This window comes from Acanthamoeba castellanii (genome assembly GCF_000313135.1).
Source record: "Acanthamoeba castellanii str. Neff unplaced genomic scaffold scf7180000084446, whole genome shotgun sequence".
NCBI lineage: Eukaryota > Discosea > Longamoebia > Acanthamoebidae > Acanthamoeba > Acanthamoeba castellanii.
This window is the reverse complement of record NW_004457670.1, coordinates 12378-25844: the sequence shown is the minus strand read 5'-3', so window position 1 is coordinate 25844 and position 13467 is coordinate 12378. Positions and strand designations below refer to the sequence as shown.

At 58.8% G+C, this 13467-nt stretch overlaps 1 protein-coding gene and 1 pseudogene across 1 annotated transcript; both read right to left on the bottom strand.

The window, feature by feature from the left end:
- Positions 1–47: 47 nt before the first annotated feature.
- Positions 48–8533, bottom strand: ACA1_025420 (annotated as a pseudogene).
- Positions 8534–9581: 1048 nt separating this feature from the next.
- ACA1_025410 (serine/threonine protein kinase) lies at positions 9582–13339 on the bottom strand (the record flags this gene model as incomplete). The annotated part of the gene is made up of 9 exons (XM_004353439.1): positions 9582–9886; positions 9978–10283; positions 10382–11467; positions 11539–11704; positions 11773–12123; positions 12210–12368; positions 12467–12583; positions 12652–13192; positions 13224–13339. 9 exons carry the CDS (start codon positions 13337–13339, stop codon positions 9582–9584), a joined length of 3147 nt encoding a protein of 1048 aa, XP_004353491.1.
- Between the last annotated feature and the right edge of the window lie 128 nt (positions 13340–13467).

Genomic DNA, 13467 nt, shown 5'->3' with positions numbered 1-13467 from the left:
TCCTCCAGCGGGTAGATGTTGAATAGCAGCCGCTGCTCCACGAACCGGCTCACGGCGTCCTTCTGGTAGAAGAGGCACACGAAGTACGCCTGGTAGTCGAACACGCGCGCCACCTGCCGCAGCACATCGACGGCCTGTTTGGCCAGCATCAGACGTTGGTCGGTGACGGGCTCCGTCCGCACATGGAAGAAGGCCACCTCGTCGATGTTGCCCCACCGCACGATATCGTAGCCTGCCAGGAGAAACACATGGCTCGCATGATCAAACACACAAACACAACCAAATGGACACACGACAAATCGCGTACCTGGCCGAATGCCCTTGCGGACTTTCTTCACGACGGCTTGGCCCAGGGTCTTGTCAGTGCTCTCGACCACGTCGATGAACTCATCAATGCCGGGCGGTTCGGGCTCCAGGTGCGGTGTGATGGCCTTGATCTAATAGGTGGGTCGCCCAGAAACGTCGTGAGCGAGACCAAATGCGGGTTAGACCAAAGTTGCTCGCATTAGATCATGGGTGGTTTCTGTACCTGTTCAGCGAGAGCCCGCTCCTTCTTCCAGTGGTCGGGATCTGCTGGTTCAATTCTGATGAGTTCCACCTCCTCCTTACCGCTCTCTTCACCATTCTGCTTGTAATTATGAGCAGGTAATTGTCAGTATCTCAACATGGTGCTCCCTCACACACACACACAACACACAACACACAACACACAACACACAACACACACCTCTTCAGCATCAGATTGGTAGGAGTCGTCTCCGTTGTCATCCTGAATGAGTCGTCGTTGCTTGCCCTTGGCTCCGTTCATGGCCTCGTGCTGCTTTCGTCTCTCACGCTCTTCGTGTCGCTGCTGTTTGAACGATTTGACCTTGGCCGTTTGGTCCTCACGCACCCTGCAAAATGATGCGCGTCAGGAAATTTCCTCCTCTCTCTCTCTCCTCCCCCCTCTAGACGACACAGTTGCCAAGTAAGAGGGAAAACGGGGCACACACCTCTGCGTGTCGCCCATGGCGGATATCAGGACGAGCCAGTGGCCATCGTCCAGGCGACATTGAATCTCGGCCCACACAGGTCCGCTCTCGCTCGTAATCCCGACCTTGTCTCCCGGCTTGAAATCCTTGTCAACTGTGCAGCAGTAGGGGAACGCAGGCGTTAAAGCGGTAAATTGCTGAGGGAAAGAAGGTGATCATGTGAATACCGAAGTCCAATCGTTCGACCTCCTCCGACGAGAGCGGAAGGCTAAGCTTCGAGACGGGACCCTCTTCGACAACAAACGAGATGTGTAGTATGTTCAGCGTGACTGCGATCGCTTCGGCCTCTTCGCAATCAAGAATTGCACACAGCGGCTGCATGTTCCTGCAATACCACCACCACCGTTAGCTGTTGTTGGTTTGACAACGAGAGGAGCAATAGGGCTAAAGAGTGGAGAGTACTTGAGCGGGCTAAAGAGGAAGTGGTTGATCTGGTTGGCCAAGTGGGTTATGAGCATCTGGGGCGAGAAGGGCGTGGCCAGGTAGATTCGCGTGTTGTCGACGTCCAACACCGACAGCGAGCCCGCACCCCCGCCGGCCACCGTCACGTCGTCTCCCGTTTCTCGCCAGATCAGCTAGAGGTGAAGATGCAGGACATGAGGACCCTTTGCCATCATGGAATCTATGCGGATGAAGATGCAAAGCGAATTTCTCAAAGTTGTAAGGTTGGTAACGCACCCTCGTCTGCAGGCTTTTAGCTGGAAGAATACGGAGGTAGCGCAGCATTTCCAGCCGTTCGAGTTGCTGCACTCGCCGCTGCTCGACTTCGGCTCGATTCTCGTCGTTCTGCTGCGCGGCCTTCGCTGCGCTCGGTGCTGCCGTTTGCTGTTCCTGTCCGCGCTCATGCGCAATCAAGCGCACCACGCCTGCCACATCGCCGCACACACTGTTCAGCGGAGAAGCTCCACAACGCACGACATCAACCACCATGGTAACGAAGGGGTAAAAAATGATTTCCAAAGAGTTGGACCAGGTCCGTAGGGCACCTCGCTTAAATTCGTCCGTGGAGAGATTGAGTTGCCAGCGCTCGACGTCACCTGCATGTCGGTCGCTGGGCTCAAGCTCATACCGAGGATCGATTTCCTCGTGAACCATGAGGCTCAGCAACCTAAATATTGTACGAATTCGGTTAGTAGCTACGGCTCGATCACACAGGCCTGCGCTAACTGATCATTGTGTCAATGAGTTATCATTGTGAGACTTACCTCACGCCAAAGAAGCGGGCCATCTCCTTGGACACGTTGGGATGCAAGATCGGGATCACCACTTCACCTGCAAGATTAGGCTTATTAGCCCACGACATGGTTGCGCCAACAAGAATTAGGGTTACCTGTAGGTTTGGTGAGGGCGATGCGGCCCTTGAGCCAGGGAGTGTCGAACAGGAACAGGTCCAACGGTCGCCTCAGCACACCACGCTCATCGGGCAGCCGCACGTCGCGTTGGAGCTGAGACTTGAGCTCCTCGCGCGCGGCCTCCGTAGCACCATCGCCTCGCGGCTTGAGGGCAGCGGCAGCACGCGCGTGGGCGTGGATGAGACCGAGCAGCATCAGCACGTGCGCCAACACGTCAGACGGCAGCGGGACGCCATCGCCGCCATTCGACTCCATGAGTCGATGGAGAGCAGTCAGCGAGCACTTGGCGTTGGGAATCTCCTCGATGGCGAAGGCCTCCAGCAGGAAGTCGTAGCCATGGGCGAGCCAGGTCGGCACGTGGTACATGAGCGACGGCACCTCCTCCTCGACCTCATGGAAGACCTGCGAGGGCGCGATGAACTGAAGGATCTTGTAGCGATCATGCACCTCACCGTCCCCCTGGCCTCGCTCTGCCTGGTGTCGATTGTGGCTATTCTTGGCGGCTTCGTCGCCAGGCAGAGGGACCAGGTGGTAGATCCACGGCTTGTCGCAGCCAAGCTTCTCAACGAGCGCCTTCCGCAGCCTGTCGCTCTCGCCGCAGCATCGGTCGAGGTAGCGGTAGATGTCGCGGAAGCCGCTCAGCACGCGCTCGCTGCGCCGCTTCTCGGCGAAGTCACGGCCAGCCACGTAGATCCGGGTGTTGGTGAAGGAGCGGATCATGAAGTTGAGATGGCGCACCACGTAGTCGACATCCTTCGAGTAGAGGGTGGAGATGATCTTTAGCTTGCGCTTGAGATTGTACGGCGGGCTCAGGGCTTCATCCAGGATGGGCGCCTGCGACCACATCAGCTCGAAGTCCCAGTACTCGGCCACCTCGGCGAAGCGGTAGAAGGCGCGCTTGGTGTACTCGGTCTCTTGTCGCACCTCCATGCACGGCACGAACTCCACTTCGCGCAACTTCTCCCAGAACGAGTCTGCAACCCAAACCCCCGCGGTAGAAAAATCATGAACCGTTAGTGACTTTGTCAAACCCCGAAAGTACGTGGCTGCATGTGGCGGCACCTGAGTCAGGCTTGCTGTCTGGACCGCTGGTAGCGCCGCTGGTGGGGCAGAGGTCGTTGTAGTGTTCGTTGAGGCATTGGATGAGGAGGATGGCCCTCTGCCGGGCGCCAACGGGATCGCGCTGGGCCAGCTCGCTCACCCCGGAGGCGAAGCCGAGGAAGATCGAGGCGTCGACCCGGTCGGCAAGACCCAACCGACGGAAGAACAGCAGCCACTCGGCAGAGCGCGCATAGGTCGGCGGGAGCGCCCACTCTCGCTTGATGGCGTAGAGCAGAGGTACGGTGGGGTCGACAAACGCTGAGGGCGGATAAAAGCAGCCGTCCATTCCTGTCGACGTAGAGGGGTCATGGTTGGGATTAAGGTGATGAGTGATGACCGTATCATGGATGATTTTCTTTAACGTCAAGTTAATCTGTAGTGAGAAACGTGATTGGAATGCGCACCACGAAGAATGGGCAGTTTGGAGAGGATGTCGGCAAAGCCCGCCCTCTCGCTCATGAGCTGCTCGAAGTGCATGCGTACGTCCTCCAGGTGGTGAAGGATCTCCCGCTCCACGTCCTCGCCGACGTCCACGAGTTGGAGTTGATGAGACTGCGACTGCGCATGGCTGAGTGACGCGGCCAGTGCCTCCTGCGCCTTTCGGGCCTTGGCTTCGATGGCCGGAAACACGAAGTCGACGTAGAGCGACGCCCGTGAGAGGGGCAGGATGGCCAGCTTGACGTAGAGCGCGTCGATGGCCTTGGTCGACAGCAGGAAGGCCATTCCGTGCAGAAAATTGGCCCGGCCTGTCGGCAGCGGAAAGTCCTCCGGCAGCGTGTACCATTTGCGGTCCTTGAGGCTCGTGTAGCTCGTAAAGGACGACAGCGAAGAAGAAGAAGGCTGAGGTGGTAGGCCGGCAGAAGGCGAGCCTTCGTTGACAAGGATCTTCATCGACGGAAAGAGAGGTAGTAACCGCAGTCGGACGAGGTCGGTGTCTCCAAGGCTGTCGATTCCTCGTGCGATGTAGTGGAGCAGGAGGTCACGCTCCTGAGCGCTGAGCACGGAGAAGCGGAGCTCCTCAACGCCAGGCTGGCCCCCCTTGGGGCCTCCTCGTTCCTCCTCCTCAGCGATGAGATGGTGCAGCGCGGCGACGAGGTTCTTGGGGGAGAGCTTCATCATTCGATCGAGCACGACCTGCGGCACAAATCCGCGCGCCACGACGTCGATCTCCTGGTCATCGGTGATGTAGGGGTAGCGCAGCTGACGCTCCAGCACGTGGCAGACGGCTTGCTCTCCGCTATCGCCGCCGCTGTGCTGTTGTGGCTTGTCCCCAGCAGCGAGAGCGATGTCGGCACGGTTGATGACCAGAGACAGACGCTTGAGCGAGACCAGTTGCCCTTCGCGCACCGGCAGGAGCGGCCACTCGCCGAAGGCGGCGAGGAATCGGTCGGCGAACCCGTCGTGCCTTCCGGCCTTGCGCTCGCTCTCCTCCTCGCTTCGCACGAACTCCCAGAAGTGCTCGATCCACTCCTTGACGCTGGCTCCGCCCGTAGTGCGCCATGGGAGGCCCTTCAGACCGCGCCACGCGAGCGGTAGCATGCGGCCCTCGTTAAGCAACTGACCCAGCAGTGCCAGGGTCAACGGACGGATGCCGACAGCTTCCTGAAACGGAGGGTACCGGAACTCGCCTGATGCATGTGCGAACATATAGGAATGAGGTTTGCGTCCTAACTTGGCGAGAATGGCTTTGAAAGTGCATTGCACGACAATGATGGCCACGTACCGATCTGTCGCACGAGCTCAGAGTGGATGAAGAGGTTGGCACAATTGCGGAGTAGGACATGGGCCAGAGCGCGCGTCTTCTTCGACTCACACAGCACCGAGCCGCTACCGCCATTGGCGAACGTGGTGCACTCGTTCGACGCCAGACATAGGAAGGGGAGATGAGCGACGTATTCGGCCGTGTAGTCGTTTTGGCCTTCGACTGTTGCGCCGACAGTACCAGAAGAAAGGTGATAAAGTAAGTAACAGAACTGGCACTGCAGGCTTCATACGAGTGTGCGATAAAGGTACCTTTGCGCTCGTTGAAGGGTCCAATGTCCGACAGGGCGTACTTGAGAATGGCGATGGACTCTGACACGCCCACGAAGGAGGCCTCGAGAGAGGGGAAGCGACCAATCGGATAGCGAGGCGGAGGAAATGGCACCCCCTTCTGCCTCAGTGCTTCCACTGGAAAAAAAGGGCACATATCAGCCACAGAACCTCACACTCAAGATTAGGAATGGTACGATATGTGGCGTGAGAATAGCGACGATACCCTTCTGCCGATAGAGCTGCCGCACAAAGGCGGGGGTGAGTCGGCGGACTGAAGACAGACCGGCCTCGACGAACTCATCGTAGATGGACATAGGTACGCTCACCTTGGTACGGGCCACACACGACACACACGACACACACGACACACACGATACATACGACACACACGACACACACAACACACACACACACACACACACAGAGAGAGAGAGAGAGCGAGCAATCGTTAGCCATGAAATTGGCCGTACAAGCGGGTATCGATATGTACCAGGGAGCAACGATCAAGCAGAAGGCAACCGACAACCAGGGCGAGGGGCGACTGGGCCAGGTATTTGAGCGACCGGCGGGCGCTCTTGCTGCCTGGACCGCCCTCACCCGAGGCCAGCTTGACCCACCGCTCAACGATTTCCTGCAATTCGAGAGCGGACATCTATTAGAATTGGGCCCATACTGCGATCCGTTGCAGCAGAGCCTGTGATCATTACCTCGGTGTCCTGCTCGATGTCGAAAAAGAGGGCCTCCTTTGCGTCGACCCATTGCACTTTAACTTGTCCTTGTCCCTGCATTGTCGGCAAAGAGGCACAGGCGAAGACTTTCTTGTCGAGCAGACGCTTCAGTACCGGCGCCACAACGAGCGACCACAGGGAGCCGTCGGCACCTAGCGATATCCCCCCTCCCCGATGTAAGCGTTAGAAGGTAAGGCTGGTTCCAGCCACGGGGGTACTGACCTCCACCAGAGACAATGTCTTTCTTCTTCGGCCACAGCTGATAATAGTGATCAGGCTTGAGCGGCAGCAGCCCCTTTTGGCAATCGTCCGCAAGTCGCAGTAGGAGCCGAGCGTATGCCCAGGCAACCGCATCGGTAAGGAGTGCTGTGTGCGGCACCACATGTGTGAGCGTAACCACGATGGTCGCAAAAGAACCCGAGTAGTATGTACCTTGATTATACTTGACCAGGAGCTGCTTGTCGAACACGTCGCTGCCGCTGATGATTGACCGGCGGTCGCGAGACAAGGCAAAGCCAGCGTTTACGTGAACAGGCTGCAACACATCAAGCGTTACATTAGGGGCGTCGATCTAACATCGAGCAACGCTAGAACAGGAGAAAAGTCATACCAAACCACTCCAAAGCGGAAGAGGAAGAGTGCAGAACGCCCGGCCCACAAGCGGAAGGGGACATATTCCCTGTGGATCTGCACCAGCGATCCACTCGTCGGTGATGCTCGCGGCCGTGGCTCGGGTTTGACGGCTCACCAACGCAGCGACGGTAGCCAGCGGGAACAGGGCGTGCCTTTACCACACCATGAACATATTGGGCATTAGAAACGAAAACATGTCAGTATAACGTACACGTAGGCATCTGCAGGTGATCAGGCATACCTGGCGTTCTGTTTGGCAAGTAGGTAGGCCTGAGATTGGCCCACAACTCGCGAGAGCATCCAGTGGTCGTTGAATTCAAAAGCTTCCCATTCTTCGGTAGGTGGTGATTGTCGCCCTGATTCGACAGGACCTGCAACAAAAGAGTCGTGAGCCGAACGCATTAAAGGGGAGGGGGAGGGGGAGGGGAAGCAACGCACACGACTCGGATAACGCACCTGTGTCTGCCACTGCCGGGCGTCGCCTTCGCCGTCCCTTCACGATGCAGCGCACGTTGTAGATGTCCTGCGGGAAGTCCTTGGCTGGTGTTTGGTTCAGCATGGTCTCGAAGATATTCTCCTTCGAGGCGGCTAGCTCTTTGATGTTTCCCTTACAGGATTCCAGCTTGGAGGCCAGGTGAAGGAAGAGCGAAGACCGCTTCTGCATCTCTTCCTCCTTCATCGCAGACTTGTCCAGGCCCACGCTGTACACTTCCTCGGGTGCGGTCTGCCCTGCGTTCCACACGTAGAGCGTGACCTCGCGAAGGAATTTGAGGTGGAGAAGGATCTGGCTGCCCATCTCGATAAACTTGTCGAATATTTGGAGAACGTCGTCAGGTGCGAAGGGCAGGCGCGAAGACACCAACTCGGACACCCTTGCTTGCTCTGCCGACCGCAGAGGGAACCTGAAGACACGATCGTGACGAGAACCATTAGCCTGTGCAATCATGGGGAGTGGCCGGGGCACACCTGAAGATGGTGCCATCGAATGGTCGTTGCAGGTCGCATCCAAACAACGCGTACGGCGCGAATTGATCGGCGTATTTGGCTCTGACCTCAGCGATGGTGAAGTTGTAATATTTGCCTGCGGCACCGAGTAGAGTGGAGTGAGCGAGCGCCCAATGGTTGGCAAACAACGAGGCCTCATAAAGGAAATGGTACCGGGAGGACCGTGCTCAATGCCCGGCAGGTGAGTTCGATGAGGATCGAAGAAGACTGCTTTATCGCGTGTGATGAATGATGGTAAATCGGTCTGCAACGTCGCACAACTGGTGAGGATTTATCACGCGCCGCTAGCTGACAGAACGGAAACATAGGAACATGACATGTATACATGTCCAGTACCATGTGGTAAACCGAATTGAAGCCAAGACCAAACCGTCCTGTAAGCAGCCAAGTGCACGTATCATGGTAACTGTCTGTCAGCTTAAAAGCTTCACTGCCATGAGGTAGTGGTACCATACCGGTGGCGATGGGGTCGTTCGACTTGCGTCCTGCTCCTACGTTCTGTATACTCTCGAAGTCCTCGTCGCGAAATACGGCATTGTTGAATGCGCACAACGCTGGACCCTGGATTGAGGTGTACACAATAATCAGGCCAACTATTGACGACGGTCATACAAGAAGCGCGTCAACTGCGTACTTGAAACTGGGCCATGGTGGGGCTCAGCAGCGTATTTGTGGAGTGGGTCCTCTGAGCAGGGTGTGCGTGTGAACACACTGAGATTGCCTTTGCGTCGGCAGGTTTGGGGGGGTGCTGGGTGTATTATAATACCAAGTCGAGGAGAAAGCTCGCTGTAGACGCACGGGCGTCGTCAGCATTCTGCACCAGTTCCGCCAACACCTGAGAACCGTCATACTGACCATCGATCGCTCATTAGCACAAATTTGGATTAATAAATATATTTTTCTAATCTCACAATAAAAAATAAGAAAAAACAGAGGTAAACGCGACGTGTGTGGGGGAGCACAATACATCTTCTAGGATGCCACGTATGGCCGTCGTGATCTTTACTTGTTGCCCTGTGCCACGCAAACGACTACGGGTTAGGTTGGGAAGCTTTTTTGGGTAGATGTGCTTGTGTGTACCTAGTGCGCCCTCGTGTGCTTCCATCGCGGCGAGCTCGTTGCATGCACTTTGGGCAACAAGCAAAACCTTCTCCTCGGCACAAGGCTTCTGCTCACGACGTATTTGAACAATGCTCGCCCGTATGCGCGCAACATACCAGACATTCCTCTGATTCTCCTGGCCGAAGTCTGCCGAACAGGTACGGCGTACTCTGGTCTTTGCCCCCCAGCGCCAGTCTACAACTTCAAATCCGGTTTGCGGCCTTGTTCGGACGCGTCAGCTGGAAGGGGCCTGAGCCCGGGCTCGCTGGGGGGGGCCGCACTCAGGGGTGGCAACCAACAATCGACGGCGAACCTGTGCCCCACGATGCAGGTCGCCACTCCCGCCAGAGTTGGTTACCAGGCGATGCGGGGAGTTGGAGATGTCTCAATCGAGGCCGTGGTTACAGTGACGAGTGATGGCGAGGGCGATCGCGAGTTAAAGGGAGACAGCGACGTCGTGGGGTGGTGGCAACGAGCAAGCTAACACTGCCACCATCATCACTATCATCACCCTCCAGATGTGCTTTCTACTTATATATTTTTTAAGTGTACAAACGTGTTAATTACAGAGTGGATGGAAGAAGGAAAACCAACCTTTACACTGAAGCCTTGCCATCGCCGGCATCGTTGCCGACCATGCGGTCCAGCTGGGCGACGACGTCCTCCATGGCGGGCCTCTTGCCCGCCTCTGCGTGCCAGCACTTCTTCATCAGCTTCTTGAAGGCCTGGCCGCAGTCGTTCGGCACCGCTGGCCGTCGGCCCTCGAGCACGTCGAGCGACACGCCCATGAAGTTGCGCCCAGCGAAAGGCTGCTTGCGCGTGAGCACCTCCCACATGATGATGCCGAACGAGAACACGTCCGCCTTCTCCGAGTACTTCTCCCCCCTGATCACCTCCGGCGCTGCAAACACGACACAAGAAAGGTCAACCTCGAAAGCGTAAAAATGAAGAACGAAAGCGAAACGAAAAAGAACGAAAGCGACGGTGTGTACCGGTCCAGCAGGGGGTGCCGCAGCGGGTCATGGTGGCGTTCTCTTCCTTGATGCGCGCGAACCCGAAGTCGGCCACCTTCACGTTCCAGTTCTCGTCGACGAGCAGATTGGAGGGCTTGAGGTCGCGGTGCACGATCATCGGGTGCAGCGAGTGCAGGTAGTTGATGCCGAGCGCCGCCGAGTGCAGCAGCTTCACCTTCTGATGCCACGTCAGCTTCGTGGCGCTGTCGTTCAGCATCTCGCGCAGGCAGCCGTTCTTGACGAACTCCGTCACAATGCACAGATTGGGCCTCTTCACGCACGCACCTGTGTGTGGTGTGGTGTGGTGTGGTGTGGTGTGGTGTGGTGTGGTGTGGTGTGAGCGACGAGAAACGAACACACAGTCGCCAAGAAAGGGAGTGTACCAATAAAGAGGACGATGTTGGGGTGGTGGAGCTCGGCCAGGAGGGCCATCTCGGCGCGGAACTCGAGCATGCGGCGCTCGTCGAGCTTCTGCTTGATGAATCGCTTCACCGCCACGTCGACGCCCTTCCACTTGCCGCGGAACACCACGCCGTAGGAGCCCAGCCCGACCTGCCGCCCGAGCGCGATCTCGTTGAAGTCGATCACCCAGCGACACAGGTTGGCCGACGTCAGGAACCGGTCCTCCTGGAACATCATGCCTTCGCCCACCACCGCCTGCACCTCCTCATCGCTCGACCGCGCCGAGCCGTCGCCGCCTTCATTCTTGCCCTTGCCCTTGCCCTCGGCGCTGCGGCCGGAGCGCGGTGACGAGCTGGTGTGGTCGGACTCCTTGTTGGGCGGGTCGCGCGAGATGCCGCCGAAGAAGCGTCCCTCGAGCGCACGGGGCTTGAGCTCGTACAGCCGGGCGCCGCGCGGGGCGTCGGGCATCTCGAACTTGCCCAGACACACGACGCGCTTGGGCTCCCGGGCCATGTCGCCGTCCTGCACCTTGGCGTAGGCGGCGCCGGACACCAGGATCTGGCCGCCGTGGGTCATGGCCGTGATGCGGGCCGCGGCGTTGATAACGGGGCCGATGTACTCGACGCGGCGCGTCATCGGGTCGCGCACCATTCGGGGCGAGCCGACGTGCACGCCCATGCGCACGCGGAGGCCCTTGAACAGCACCCGGTCGTCGAGGTCGCCCCACTCCTCGGCAGCGCCGGGGTGGTCGAGCAGCGCGTCGGGCCAAGGCAGCTTGATGAGCTCCTGCTGGGCCTCCATGCACCACTCGAGCGCGTCGGCGGTGTCCTGGAAGGCCATGCAGAACGAGCCCTCGCCGCTGTTGCGGTCGCGGATGAACACCACCTCGTACCCGCGGTGCTTCTTGAGAAGGGAGCGCAGCAGGGCGTTGTGGAGGATGGTGGCGTCGCGCATCGCCTCGGCGTTGAACTCCCAGAGCGAGGCGGCGCGCGTGATGTCGGAGAAAACGATCGCCATCTCGCCGTCCGGCGCGTGCACCGTGCCGGCCATCGCCGCGTCGCGATCCGCTGCTTAAAAGTACTCATTATTAGGACCCAAAGGTGAGCGACCCGTGCATGTGCGGTGGTGCGTGCGGTACCATCGGACTTGGAAGAGCCCGAGCTGCTGGTGTTGGAGTGGCCGGTGGGCGAAGTCCACGACCCGAAGCGGTCACCGCCGACGCCCGACGATGACGACGTCGACGTCTTGGTCATCGATGACGTGCCTCCCTCTCCGCCCAGTCCGCTCAGCCTCGTCATTATCTCCTACACACACGACGAGTGTTGGTAAGTCGCGCTTTCGACGCGCAAGAGAAGAGTCGGTTGGTAGGTACCAGGAAGGTGGGGCGGATGGTGGCGTCAAAGTGCCAGCAGGTGCGAATGAGGTCCAAGAACTCGGCCGTCAGACCGACGGCGTCGTTGGTGTCAGGCAGCGGCGGCCGCGCGTTGTCCCTGATGACCGCCACGGCAACCGCCGCCGGGCTCATGCCCATGTAGGGCTGCTGGCGGGTGGTGAGCTCCCACAGGATGATGCCGAACGAATAGACGTCGGCCATCATGTAGTCGACGTCCATGGCCTCGTTCAGGATCTCGGGCGCGGCCCAGTGCACGCTGCCCTGGATCTCCTTTGCCGCTCCGCCGCGCTTCATCTCCTCCTTGAACTTGGTGAGACCAAAGTCGCTCACCTGTGCGTGCCAGCACACGCAAGTCAGCTCAACCGCACACGCGCAACCCCCACGCACACGCACACGCACACGAACACACAACGGACCTTGACGTTCCACTTGGAGTCGAGGAGCAAATTGAGCGACTTGAGATCGCGATGGACGATGCCGGACGAGTGGAGGAAGTGCATGCCCTTGGCCGCCTGGTAGGCCATCTTGTTGCGCAGCGCGAACGGGATGTCCGGAATCAGCTCGTTGTGCAGCAACTGCGCAAGCAACCACCACCATCGAACCGACGCAAACCAGATTAGTTTGGTGTGAAGTGATGCGATGAGAGAGAGAGAGAGAGAAGGTGCGCACGCACGTCGAAGAGTGAGCCGAGGGCCATGAACTCCATGACGATACACATCTTGGGGGGCTTGGTGCAGGCCGCCATGAACAGCACCACGTTGGGATGCCTCAGCGCCGTCATCACTCGCACCTGCGCAGCCACCATGTCATCGACATTGGAATTTCATGAATGTATGGGTGGGACGAGACGTCGCGTACCTCCTCCTTGAAGCTGCGCTCGAGCTCGCGCGACGGGTGCTCGGAGACCATCATCTTGACGGCGACCTCGGTGCCCTTCCACACGGCCTTGTGCACCTCGCCGTAGCCGCCGGCCCCGAGCTGCTCGCCCATCTCCAGCTCGCTGATCTCCACCTCCCACTCGTCCTCCTTGGCGCGTCGCAGCCGGAGGCACACCAGCAGCGCCGCCACCACGCAGCACATGACCAGCAGCGCCAGCACCACGGCCGGGATGACGGAGCCGAGAATCGGCGCCAGCGATGTGTCGCTCGACGACACGGCGAACTGGCAGAACTCGCCCTCGTAGCCGGTCGAGCAGAGGCAGGCGCCGTCGGCGCACGCGCCGTGGTCGGCGCAGATAGTGCTCTGGTAGATGCAGCCGTAGACGGAGCTCACCGCCACGCCGTCGCACGTCATGCCCGCCACGAAGTCAATCAGCCGCTTGCGCACCGGGGACGATTGCCCTGCCACGCCCTGGAAATTCCTATAGGCCGAGGTTGGTGCGTGCGTGGGCGTGTGTGGCCTGAGAGCGCACTATGCGACGGGGGACGTACTGCTGGGCGAGGGCGAGGGCGGCCGGGTCGGTTTGGGTCCAGTAGATCCAGTCCACGAGGGCCTTGGCCTTGATGCAGTCGGCCATGGTCGACTGGTGCACGACGAAGCTGTGCATGTTGGCCATCGGCCAGCTGTTCTCTCCCGTGCCTAAATATAGAGAAAATAGTAGAATACAGGTATGAATGTTAGTGTACCAATATATATATATATCTACATCCTGCGGTGGTGAGTTGGGTGGGGGGG